The sequence below is a fragment of the Cebus imitator genome, unplaced genomic scaffold (assembly GCF_001604975.1).
Source record: "Cebus imitator isolate Cc_AM_T3 unplaced genomic scaffold, Cebus_imitator-1.0 Scaffold42, whole genome shotgun sequence".
Lineage (NCBI taxonomy): Eukaryota > Metazoa > Chordata > Mammalia > Primates > Cebidae > Cebus > Cebus imitator.
The window spans coordinates 11753546-11766864 of NW_016107357.1; the positions used below are offsets into that span (position 1 = coordinate 11753546).

Here is a 13319-nt window from a genome sequence, read left to right on the forward strand (position 1 = left end):
TTTTTTTTTTTTTTTTTCCTATGCCTCTTTATCTTCTACCAACATCATTCCAGGAGGTCCCAACCACAGCTTCCTCCTATGTGGACAGTGCTCTGAAGCCCTTATTCCAGCTTCAGAGTGGACACAAGGATAAGCTCAAACCAGCAATAATTCAGCAGTGGTTAAAAGGCGCCCTCAGTGAGAGCACTCATAAGTAAGTAAATTAAAAGTAGACCTTGTGGGCCTTGCTTAGAAGAGTCTGCGGCAGAAACCCCCAAGGCCATTGAGCACTGCATGTAGATAAGGCAGTGAGACTGTGGATGAGTCAGTGTGGTCCCGCTGCAGTTGGCTCCCTCCCTCCCCACATGCGCTGGGCGTGTGCACAGTACCCCCGAGTCTCTATGTTCCCTGCAGGTGCTGTTCTCCCAAGTCCAGCCACATTCTTCTTGGAGGCCCTTTCTTTGCTCAGGCCCTGTCAGTCCAAAATGGCTCTAATCATACCAGATAATCAAAGGACTTAGGTTCGTGAAACCCTTGTAATCAAGGAAGAGAAAACATACATTTAAAAGTTTAATTATACCTGACAAGGAATCAATTCCTAAAACCTTTAAAATGCTTAAGTGTCTTTGTCTAATGAAACCCACTTTTCCCAACTCAAAAAGTATGTTACTCAATTTTGTTATTGATTTTATTAATTATTTTGCAGTAGTATTTTATTTCACTTATTTTACTTAAGATTTAAGCTAGCCGGGCGCGGTGGCTCACGCCTGTAATCCCAGCACTTGGGGAGGCTGAGGCGGGTGGATCACAAGGTCAGGAGGTTGAGACCAGCCTGGCCAATATGGTCAGGTGAAACTCTGTGTCTACTAAAAATACAAAAAATAACCGGGCATGATGGTGCACACCTGTAATCCTAGCTCTTCGGAAGGCTGAGGCAGAAGAATCACTTGAACCCAGGGGACGGAGGTTGCAGTGAGCTGAGATCGTGCCACTGCACACCAGCCTGGGCAACAGAGCGAGACTCCATCTCAAAAAAAACACAAAAGAAAACTTTAAGCAGCCATTTGTGGGTTAATTTAGAACATAACAATGAGGTATGATAGTTTTTGTGGGCAAATGTATTTCAGATGTCAAGTAGCCAACTTGTAAACAAAGCTTTGAAATATAACTCATTTATAATTTGAAAATTATATTGAGAGTATTTTGAAGGCAATGAACTTTATTTAAAATTCTGAAATACTTTTATATTCCAAAAGATGAACTGTTCCTAGAACTGATTGGAAATGAACTTGTTACTTGATCTGGGGCATGAGGTACAGATGTCCTCCCTCAATATATGAAAGGCAAAATTGGTCTATGGTTTTCTCCATATTCAGGATTAAAATTTTAAACAAAATTCATACACATACACATTTCTTAAATTCTGAGGGAATGCCATGTTGACACTTAAGACCATAATACACACACACACACACACACACACACACACATACACACACATATATACATATATATATATATATATATATATATAAAATGATCTTAAGAAACTTAAATACTTACCATGGCTGAATTTTCGTTGGAAATGAATTTTTATCTTAAAAACCTTTTTTTGGTCCACAATAAACTCTATTTGGTGTTACACACCAATGCCTCTTTTCACCAGTAAATGTGTCTTGTGCTCAAGGTACTATGAAACTGTGTCAGATGTACTGAACTCTGTGAAGAAAATGGAAGAGAGCCTGAAAAGGCTGAAACAAGCCAGAAAAACCACTCCTGCCAACCCCGTTGGTCCCAGTGGCGGCATGAGCGATGATGACAAAATCAGGCTGCAGTTGGCCCTGGATGTTGAGTACTTAGGAGAGCAGGTAACCATCAGCCGCCGGCAGTTCCAGCGAGCCTGACACCGAATTCTGGAGCCAGGCAGTTAAGAGAAGCTGTTGCGATGGCTACGGCTTGGCTTCCCCGGTTTTAAGGGTAATAGGAGTCAGGGCTTCCAAATGACCTTGCCCCTAGGCAATATGAGAAGGAAAAGCGAGAAGAAAATGGCGAGTTCCCTTTGTGAAGTCCAGTGGCGTGCTCTCTGGTGCTGTTGCATCTGCTTGGTTCCCCAATGCTTGTGCTCACAGAGCTCACTATGCTGGGACTTTCTGGTCCAGTGCCTGATACCTAATTGGTGCTAACCCCAGGCTTTTTAAATATTTGCTGGTTTAGCTTAAAATAACTGAAAGCATTATCCCTCTATGATGCATGAGAAATCCCTTGAGCACAACTTCTCTGCTTCCCTGCTTGGCTTTTATAGGTTTCCTATAAAACACAGATTTTGGAGTTATGGCTGAACATTAATGAGGATATTATCACTTAAGAGGTGATATGGATAATGTGCAATGAATGTCTTTTCGTTTTCACTGAGGTGAAATCCTCACAGCATCATAAAACCTCTGGATGTTCAGAAACTGGCCTTCTCACCTGTTAAGGTTTCCTACATAGTAGTAGGTCCTCAAGGGAGGCCTTTCCAGAGGGGAAAAAAAAGTGAAATCAAAGTTTCCGTAAGAGGACACTTGGTAGTGATTTGGAGAACTGAGACAATGTTAATACAAAAAGCAGAAAAGAAAAGCAATCAAACAAGACACTTGATTTTCTAGCTCACTAAGGAATTTCTTTTATACATGCTCATCACTGAAAATTCAACTTCTGTCTGCTTTCAGATGAATTTACAGATGCATCCTGGCAAAAGTCAGCTGCCATGTTTATTTGACAAAAAAACCTAAGACTTTTTACAAGCCAGAGAATATGTTATAGAAACATGAACAGCCAACGAACAAAAGAAAGGGCAGGAAGGAAGGAGAGTGGGATAGGGAAATAAGAGGAAAGAGAAGGGAAAGAAAAGGTGCTCCGCAGTCCCCAGGACAAACCACAAAATGCTGAGAGACTTGGTGTGTGTCTTTCCAGATCTTCCTGTGTGTATGTGGGTGTGTGTGTGTGTGTGTGTGTGTGTGTGTGGTACATGTGTTTATATGTATGGATGTATATGTCTCGGGGTGTGTGTTGTTGTTGTTTTTAAACAAAAGTGGGAACATAGTGTGCCATGTCTTTGTGACCAAAATAATCCATGGTAGTTGCTGTGCCGGACAAAGTGTTTTCAACTCATCGGATTCTAAAAGGTTTTTGTGATATGTTAAGAAACTAAGAGCAGACCAGTCCTTTCTTGAAAATTCTTTACTTAAAAAATAGTGCACTTTTTAATTTCTTCCAGTGTGGATTTTCTTTTCTAGAATTTTTGTTAGGCCCACAAAAGAGGCTCTGATCCTGTCTGATTTGATGGATTGAGATAAATTAACATACTGGCTTCTTAGAATGCTAAGTGTTTGACCCCAAAACCTCACATTTTACAACAAGTTTGCTCTAGAGGAAAAATATCCTGCAAGTCTTCCGGGAACTGTCTTCTGGATGGAGATTCTCTGTTTTTTATAAGAATCTTTTTTTCCTCACATTCAAGCTTAAATTGAAGTAACCTAATTCATTCTCATGGCCTTTGCAGATACAAAAGTTGGGACTGCAAACAAGTGACATAAAAAGCTTCCCAGCTCTCACAGAGCTTGTTGCTGCTGCCAAGGACCAGGCAACAGCGGAGCAGCCTTAAGCATCTTGCAAGACCCGAGGGTAGATTCTCAAGCAAGAGGAGAGTTGGGCCTCCAGGCCGAAGGGGAGAAAGTGACTCTGTTCTCTCAGCAACCGTCCGTAGTGAAGAAGAGCTTCCAGCAACACGCCCATGCGTCTTCTCTCAGCGTATTTGGGTCTTTCTTTGCCCAAAAAGAACACAAAAGCCTTTTTCCATTGTATGGAAGATAGTTTTTAAGACATTTGAATCTTTCTACTATAGTTTACAGAACAAATTATTTTATTTTTATTGTAAATCTTAGTGTGGAAGAGCTGATTTCTAAAATATGATTGAAGTAAATATATACGTATGAATATAGAGTCGTCTCCCTGAGCCTGCAGTTGGAAGTGACGACTGCAGTGGAGTGATGTTCTGTGCAGAAACGCCCTTCTCTGAAATGAAGAGAACTCCTGGGCTTTGTAGAGTGGCTATGGGAGGCCGTCCTCCACTCCCACTCAGTGTGAGAGCAGTGCTTCTGATCCTGCTGTCACCCAGACATCTGTCAGGGGCCTGCACCAGTAGGAAAGATCTACTTCCTAAATAAAAGAAGTGTCTCCCATGAGTGTGTGCTCCTTTTCTTTGGGAATCCCCCACCGGGGATCTACTCCTCGTCCCTCATGCACTGTAATGACACACGTTCCCTTCCAGGCAATGCTCATCTTAGCACCGATGGGAAGGATCCTGACCGACACTGACTCTTTACACACGCGGGAGTTCCTTTCCTTGGAGGGGTAGCACAGGCACCTTCCTTAGGAGTCAGCAGGCCCCACCCTTCCTGGCAAGCTTGGAGGGAAGGCAGACTGCCCTGAGAAGAAGACCTGGGAGCACCGGGGAGAGGCACTCCAAGACTGGTTGGTTGGTTTAACTCACATGGCCAGCATGGAGCGCCGTGCAGCCCACGCCTCACTGTGACTTCAGCCCTCCCAGCCTGATGAGGACCTGAAAGCAGCTGTGTTGAGTCCTTAGCCTTGTGTTCCTGTGCATCTCAGTCCCTTTGTTCACAGGTCAGCTGTAGGGAGAGGAAGGAAAAGAAGTAAACAGTAGGGAATGAGAGCAGGTCCTGCAGGCGTGAGTTCTTTAGCACAGACCAGGATGAGGAGGGCTAGAGGAATCAGAAGAAACCCCAGTGATGAAAGCACCAAGAGCCAGGTGGGTGTGGAGTCCCAGGGGCTTCCACGAAGCCCCCAGCCCACCACCAAGAGGCTGGTGACAGAGCCTGGACAGTGGCCCCCTGTGTAGAGGGCATCTGCTCTGGACTTAGCACCAGAGGCCCTGCCCCTGAAGGGGTAAGTGTCCAGTCCTGCAATTCAGTGTTGGGAAATTTGGTCAGTGACAGAACCATGGGAGAGAGACAGAGAAGGGATTTCTTCTCAGGACTTGACCTCCCTGGAGTGGGAGCCGGCTCAACTGGCAGGGCTCTGGTGGGGTGGGGTGCGGTGCGGTGCCATCAGCAGGGGGCCATTGGAAGGAAAGGCATGCAGTGGGGAAGCGAGAATAACTGGAACCCGTGGGGATAAATGGAGCCCGCATCTGGCGCTGGCTGCCTCCTGCTCTACCCAGTTCTGTGATGGGGTGATACGCAGAGGAAGCTGCACGGGCACTTGGCCCAGGATTCAGGGAAGCTGAAGGAGGAGACCCAACGGGGGCTCGGGGAGTTGCAGGCCCGCCTCCTGCCCCAAGCCAGCAGGAGAGCCTGCAGCTCTGGGCCATCGTGCCGGGCTGCAGCAGCCTGCTGCGTGTGAGCATGTGGCCACCTCACCCCGCCTCCTGCGGCTGTTTCCTGTGGCCAAGGCCAACCTCACACCGTCCCAGCAAGGGAGTCGTGGGGAACACCGGTCCAGCCTAGCTAAGCTGATCAGCGCAAAGCTGCCTCAGTAGCCACATGGAGCCAAGCTACTTCCTCCATCCCAGCCTTCATCAGTACACCTTAATGTCTGTCCCCATCTCCCTCAGTGCTCTGCCCCTCTCATTTGTTTGAGAGCATAGGAGGAGAGGATTACAACTTGCCAGCCCTTCCAATCCAGCATTGTTTCCATTTTACAGATGAGGAAACGGACAGCCTAGGTCATCAAGATAACTCATAAGTAGGATTTAAACCCAGGCAAGATCGTTCCAGAGCCTCGGTTACTAACAGGTAATTCTCCATCCCTAATAACAGTACAACAAAGAAGTTGACAGGGATTGGAACACAAGTCATTGATTTCTTTGACCCTATCAAGCCCCAGGCTGGTCACACCGTCTTTCTCAGTGACAGCCTTGATGCCATAACACCTATTTCTAAGAAACAAGAATCTTTGGGTAAAGAGTGAAAGGCTTTAGAGCATTTGTCCGTGGCTTCCCCAGAACATCTTTCTCTGGTATATGTTTTATTTGCTTTGCTTTGGAGAAATTACTGTTGAATAAAGCGTAAAGATGAAATAATACTTATGTACTGTAAACCTGTCATTATTTTCAATTTTTTAATATATAGGTTCAAAAGAGGCCATCACCCATAGGGGAAGTTTCTTTTCTGTTCTACTATAACGCTGCTGGGGAGGCAATGAGTAGGTCATTTGGGGACTCCCACTGACTGGAAGTCGGCCATCTCTGTCCTATGGCTTCCAAATTCACCCTTGGAGAACCTCCTGCGTTCATTTCTAGGGCCGCCATAACAAATGACCACAACGGTGTGGTGAGTTAAAACAACAGAAATGCATTCTTTCACCGTTTTGGAAGCAGAAGTCTAAACACGTGGAGTCAGCCGGGCTGTGCTCCCCTGCAGGCTCTAGGGAGGTTCTTCGCCTCCTCCAGTGTCTTGCGGCTCTAGGTGTTCCTTGGCTGTGGCAGCATCACTCCAGCCTCTGCCTCCGTCTTCACATGACCTTCTCCCCTTCTGACTGATGGGGACACTGTCATCGGATTCAGGACCCACCCGGATAATCCAGGATGACCGCATCTTGAGATCTCTTGTTTCATTACATCTGCAAAGACCCTTTTCCAAGTATCTTCACATTCACAGGTACCAGGAGTTGGCACGTGGGCATATCTTTTTGGAGGCCACCATTCAGCCCGCTCCCTCTCCACTACAGCCTACCAGAAAGGGAGAAAATCGTGAGGGGGACACCCAGGGTGTGGCCCCACATGAGAACTGCACAGTCTGGCTGCCCATGGCTTCATCATCCTAGTGATGGAATAAAAGCAGGGGTCACTCAGGAACGCTAGTGTAGGAGGTAAGGGCTGATTTTCCTTTGCAGTGTCCTTCTCAATAACTGTGAAGCTCCCTGGTACTGGGGTGTAGATGTCACTAGGTACAGTAGTTGGAGCCAGCATGATTGAGCCGTCGACAGCATGGACACCTCCATGCTGTGTTTGTGTCTCAGAACTCAAAAGCAGTGATTAACTGCAGATGCTGATCTGTTGGATTCTTTCTTTTTTTTTTTTTTTTTTTTTTGAAACAGAGTCTTGCTTTGTCGCCCAGGCTGGAGTGTAATGGCATGATCTCAGCTTACTGCAACCTCCACCTTCCAGGTTCAAGTGATTCTCCTGCCTCAGGCTTCTGAGTAGCTGGAATTACAGGCACGCTGCCACCAGCTAATTTTTTTGTATTTTTAGTAGAGATTGGGTTTCACCATATTGGCCAGGATGTTCTCAGTCTCTGGACCTCATGATCTACCTGCCTCGGCCTCCCAAAGTGCTAGGATTATAGATGTGAGCCACTGCGCCCTGCCTGAACTGTTAGATTTTAAAGCAAGATCTGTTAGGGGTCCATATTTGAAGGCAGCGTTATTTTCTCTGTTCATGGCATCTGAACACATCTGGTATATGTCTCCCTCTCTATCAGGAGCCAGACAGTCCAGATGGTTCCAACAGTTTGTGAAAAGCAGGCCTTTGCCAGTTGGCAGTCCTCTCTCTGTGTAAGACCTCAACCTCAGCGCCCTAAGCGAAACTGTCCTTTGAGATGTGCAGACATTCCTGGTTCTGCCTGTGAGTCTCAGTTTCTGCCCTGAAAATATCCTGCTGCTTTTGGTCAGCCACTAAGCTTCATGTTGGATGGCTGTGAATATCTGTGAATTGTTGAGTGAAGGAAGTATTACCTTCATTTGGTTGTGAAAGTCTCTCCATGTTCCACTCAACCCTCAACTGGTTTTCACGTGGAGACTAAATTTCAGAACAATCAGGATTCTCATTTTTCCTTAGCTCTAATCTTGAATTAAGATGTATTATTGGCCGGGCACAGTGGCTCACACCTGTAATTGCAGCACTTTGGGAGGCCAAAGTGAGCGGATCACCTCAGGTCGGGAGTTCCAAGACCAGCCTGGCCAATATGGCGAAACCCTGTCTCTACTGAAAATACACAAATTAGCCAGGCGAGGTGGCGGGTGCCTATAGTCCCAGCTACTCAGGAGAATCACTTGAATCCTGTAGGTGGACATTGCAGTGAGCCGAGATCTGTACTCCAGCCTGGGCAACAGAACGAGATTCTATCTCAAAAAAACAAATGTATTATTAATCTTCAGAGTGACAGTCTAACTGTTTAAATCTCTCGTGTAATCCAGCTTGATGGCGTGTTGGGACCTGATTGACCCTCCCATCCTAAACAACTGAAAATCAACACCGTATGAAACAGCACTGCTCAGTGTTAGATGCCTGCAGTTTGCAAGGTCCCAGAGTGAAGGGGCAGATCAGGAGTCTTGTGATTTCCTGGCGTCTCACATGGAGGGCCTCCGGATGCACAGGAGCATGCAGAGCCCAGCCGCTCCCTGAGAGGAGGCAGTGTGGAGTTTGGGGACACTGTGTAGGCTGGAACGGAGGGTGCGGAGTAATGGAGAGGAAAGAAGTCCGTGGAGCGTTGTTTTGCTTTTATAGCTGGGTATTGACCAGCCTGCCAGTGTGAAGAGGCTGTTAAGTCCAAGGAAAGAATCGCCAGAAAAGAGCAGGTAGAAAAAAATCCCCACAGCAAAAGGAGCGTGGGAAGAGTGTGTCCACAGTGAAAGACGTGGAGGGTGGGGTTACAGCCCCAGCAGTGGAGCCAAATTAACCCGATGTAAAGGGCTGCTCTGAAGCCACCTCACAAAAACATAGAAGCAAGCCTCAAAGGATGGCGCTCACTCCAGGTAACTTTCTGTTTTTAATTTTAGCTGCAGGGGGTACATGTGTAGGTTTGTTATGTGAATCTATTGTGTGATGCTGAGATTTGGGCTTCAGTGGAACTCTTTACCCAAGTAGTGAACATAGTAGCCAGTAGATAGTTTTCCAACCCTTGACCTTTTCTTTTCCTCCCCTTTTTAGAGTCTCTGGTGTCTGCTGTTTCCATATTTATGGCCCAATGTGTACCCAGTGTTTAGCTCCCACTAGTAAGTAAGAGCATGTGGTGTTTGGTTTTCTGTTCCTGCAGTAATTCATTTAGGGTAATGGCCTCTGGCTGTATCCGTGCTGCTGCAAATGACATGACTTCATTCTTTTTTATAGCTGCATAGTATTCTATGGTGTCTGTGTATCACATTTTCTTTATCCAGTCCACCATTGATAGACACCTAGGTTGCTTCCATGTCTTTGCTATTGTGAATAGTGCTGTGGTAAACATACGAGTGTATGTGTGTTTTTGGTAGAATGGTTTCTTTTCCTCTGGGTGTATATGCAGTAATGGATTGCTGGGTCAATAGTAATGCTATTTTTTGTTGTTGTTGTTCTTTGAGAAATCTTCAAACTGCTTCCCACAGGTGCTAAACTAACTTAAAATCCCAGCGACAGTGTATGTGTCCCTTTTCTCCTCAGCCTCACCAGCACCTCTTGTTCCTTTGATTTTTTACGAGTAGCCATTCTGACTGGTATGAGATGGTATCTCATGGTGGTTTGATTTTCATCTCTCCAATGATTAGTGATGTTGAACATTTTTCATATTTCTTGGCTACTTGTGTGTCGTCTTTTGAGAGGTGTATGTTCATGTTCTTGGCCCACTGTTTAATGGGGTTGTTTTTACTTGTTGATTTGTTTAAGTTCCTTATGGATTCTGCGTATTAGACCTTTGTTGGATGCATAGTTGCTAATATTTTCTCCCACTCTGTAATTCATCTGTTTCCTCTGTTGTCAGTCTGTCCCTCTCAGGTTTTGCTGCCAAGTGAGAAATAAAAATCTTTCTGTTTTTCAAACTCACTTACTTCCTCAGAGGCTGCTGACAGCATCCCTGACCGTGGTCTCATGCCCCGCCGAAATTGCAAATTGACTGCAATTATGAGCGGATTGGAGTAATTGTGAGTAATTGCTTTCTCTAGGAGGTAGGCACTTGCAACTCCAGGAAGACTTAGATTTCAGTGAAAAAAAATTTCTGAGAAATTGACCTGTGGAATTAAGTGTGTGTGTGTGTGTGTGTGTGAAGTAACCTGCAAAATGTTAGTATTTTGTATCCTTGTAATAGCTGAGAGATCTATCCTGACCCAACTTCCCATTTGCAAGTGCACAGAAAACAGCTGGAGAACAGCGCCGGATAGCAACTTTATACTCCTAGCGACTTCCAGAAACCGAAGCAGCCTCTCTAAGTAGCAGAGATTGGTTTGTCGACTGCCAGCCGCCATTTAAAATAAAGTCACAAACTTAAATGCTCTGTTTTTCCAGCACATGGCTGAGCTGTCTCAGGTCATTATGAGCAACTTCCAAGACTGGACCTCGTGTAAAATTGCAGATTCTGACTCTGTAGGTCCAGGAGGGCCTTGAGAAGCAGCATCCTAAGAAGCTCCCAGGGCAGCCGCTGCGGCTGCAGGTCCAAGTGCCACACTTTGAATAGCGAGACCTTAAGGCACTTCTGGTCTCTGTACTTCCAGTTCTCTCAAGAGACTTGGCATCCCGTAGCCATTTCGGAGAGACTGTTTGTGCCAGCTCTACCCCCTTTGAGGGTACAACAAGCCAGGAATCACTGAGAGCGGGACTGGAAGGTAACCTGAATAAAACTGGTGATGGGGAGTTATGACGAAGCCACCATGGGCCCTGCTGTCGCCAACAGAATCCCCTTGCCCTGACATCGAGCTAGGGAGGTGTGTTCAAAATCAGGGGAAGACTCTTGGGAACGTGAGGGGAGAAGGTGAGATTGGAAGGGCTGTTGTAATCCCCGTGGCAGATTTCACCTTAGTTCTGGTCGGCAGCTAACACATTGAACAGCTTGCTTATTTATTTCAATATGTATGGAAGGGAGGAAGGTCGAGGGCCTTACACACATAGGTAGGAGAGCATCACCATTGCTATCAGCCGATGGCCACGGGCCTGCTGGGTGCCCACCGCCTCTTTGGCTTGCCCCAAGATTCCGACTTGTGGGCCTAATCCTATGGAGGAGGAGCAGGCAGAGGCACTCAGCAGATGGGGAGAGGTTGCAAATATTTATTTGTGAGGATTTATTTCTCTATCTTCCACTATCGGAGCACAATACCAGCTATGTTTTGGCCCTGTGTCACCATGATGGGAGAAGTCCCCGTCTGCCTGGTTCCTTTCCCAGGCGCCGTGTGGGGTATGGGACCTTCCCTGTCGCCCTCTTCCCACCCCCTGTCCATCACACAGATGGCCACTACTGTTTATGAATGGAAATGTCCAGAGAAAAGCATCACCTAAAACTTCAAAGGACTGCTAAGTCCTGGCTCAGGCTTCCCATGGAAATTCCATCCCAAGTCCAGGAAAGCACTTCCGTTTACACAGCCTATCGGCCACATTGTATGCATCTCTTTGGCTGCCGAATGAAAGAATTTTGGGGGACTTATTGTTGTAAGACATTTATTATAACACAAGGGAGAACTAGCTGGCCATGGTTCCACATTCAAACAGAAATTCAGATGCTTGCATCTTTCATGTGTTGCTCAAAAATCACAAACATCTGTGGGGAAAACCAAGGTATTGTAGATACTACAGGAAGATCATGTTCTTACATTCAGGATGCTAAATACAAACTGAAGGCCATGCAGAAGTGTAATGCATCCTTTAATGTCAAAACCCAATTTTTCTTCTCTGCTTTAAAAGGGAACACTTTCTGTTTTCACAAACAAGTTGGTCGGGTCGAATTCTTTTCGGAACAGCAGTCCTGCGCTAAACACCGGTTCTTGCCTCCCCACCCCCATTCTCTAAAATAAATCCAGCAACCTGGGAGGAGGCGCATGTGTGCTGCTGCAGCCTTCTGCTGCCCACTCCACGCAGCACCACTTAGACCAAGGAGGAATGGCAGCTTTCCAGCTCAAAGTCAACTCATTAGAAGAAAAGGTGGGAGACTGGGGGTGACAAATCGCTGATTTGTCCAAGGTTGCTATCCACTGCTGGTCTTTGCCTCAAAGGCCAAGGGCAGAGGCCTTGCTGGGCAGGCGCTGTGTTCTGGGCCCTGGCCTCAAGCTGTGGTCAGCGGGTTGGCCACACGGCCCAGGAAGTACAGGGCAGTGGCATCTTGATCATACACAGCAAACAGGAATGGGTGGTTCAGGGTCAACTCCAGGACCTCAGGCCCCTTAGGCTGTTGGGTAGACTCTGTGGGCTCTTTCTCATCCGCTTCGAGTTCAAAAAAAATGCTGTTCAGCACCTGCAAAGCAGCAGACATGAGGATCATTCTGAGGGCGCACTGGGTGACCCAGGATGCTTGGGGCTAGAGGGCCGGCAAGGGCTCAGGACCTCTGTGATATGCACTGTCCTAGAAGAGGACATTTTCCAGCCTGCCAGGAGGATGCACAGTGTATGCCTGCCCCTCAGTGTAGGCAAGGGTGTGTCTGTGTAGATGACCCTCACTCAGCCACGATGGCCAAACTCACCAGCTGGCTCCCCCCCAACACACCCCACACATCCTCCCGTCTTCACGCTCCTCCCTGCTGGCCTGGGCAGAATTCCTGGCTCCCTTGGCTGTGGCCCACCAGTGTCAGTGCTTAGCTAACTTAGCACAGAGGGCTCATCCCGCCAGCCCCCGGAACTCTCACTTTCTCTCCAGAACCTAACAGAGGGCCCAGAGCATATAGGCACGTCCTGGATGTGCATGGTGCCACATGGCAGGGGGACATTCTGTCTGCTGCCCAGCATGTCCCTGAAGAAGGGGCTGGACCCACGGCACCAGGTCCAGGGCTGCTCACTCTCTTTCTCCCAGTTTCAACTTTGCTGTAGGATCCCTGGACGACCTGAAGCAAGGCCAGGCCCATGGACCACACCCCCAGCAGGAGACGGCAGAGCAGGGGTGGGGAGGGATTTGCTGCTCTGCACCTGGAAAGCCCCGAAATGCTCTGGCCACTTCTCTCCCACCCTTGGCCCTACTCTCCTCTCCCTCTTGCCTTCCTGCCCCATCCACAGCCGCCTCTGTGTCCCTTCCATCCACACCTCCACCCTGTGAACACTCCAAACCTGGTTCAGGCACCGACACAGGCTCGTGCGTACCTTTCCCACCCTGAGGTTGTCGTTGCTCATTTTTTGCAGGTTCAGCTCGGTGCCGAGAATGGTGGGCAGCTCAGCCTGGGCGAGCAGGTCCTGCAGGTCATAAGATCCTCGCAGCACCAGCCAGGGCATGGTCAGGCGGATGGCCCTGGGGAGGCAATGCACAGTTAGGACGGTTCCAGGCAACACAGCAAGGGCTCTCCCAGAAGCCAGGTGGGCATATGCTGCTTGCACCTGACCCTGACAATGGGGATGTTTGCCCCCTTCACCCAACTAGGTCATCCTCCCCCTTGGGGAAAATTTCAGCAAAACCTACAAAAAA

The 13319-nt window shown here is 47.5% G+C and overlaps 2 protein-coding genes across 4 annotated transcripts in view; one reads left to right on the top strand and one right to left on the bottom strand.

The window, feature by feature from the left end:
* COG2 (component of oligomeric golgi complex 2) overlaps positions 1 to 4202 on the top strand; it is a 57764-nt gene extending 53562 nt beyond the window's left edge. For both annotated transcript variants that reach the window (XM_017526504.2, XM_017526505.2), the window contains exons 16-18: positions 54 to 193; positions 1667 to 1847; positions 3521 to 4202. In XM_017526504.2, coding sequence (XP_017381993.1) covers positions 54 to 193; positions 1667 to 1847; positions 3521 to 3622 — 423 coding nt within the window. In that variant the 3' untranslated portion in view covers positions 3623 to 4202. The remainder of the gene's footprint in view (positions 1 to 53; positions 194 to 1666; positions 1848 to 3520) is intronic.
* Positions 4203 to 11357: 7155 nt separating this feature from the next.
* The window catches only part of AGT (angiotensinogen), a 12393-nt gene continuing 10431 nt past the window's right edge, over positions 11358 to 13319 (bottom strand). For both annotated transcript variants that reach the window (XM_017526508.2, XM_017526507.2), the window contains exons 4-5: positions 13001 to 13145; positions 11358 to 12164 (exon numbers count right to left, since the gene is read on the bottom strand). In XM_017526508.2, coding sequence (XP_017381997.1) covers positions 11976 to 12164; positions 13001 to 13145 — 334 coding nt within the window. In that variant the 3' untranslated portion in view covers positions 11358 to 11975. The remainder of the gene's footprint in view (positions 12165 to 13000; positions 13146 to 13319) is intronic.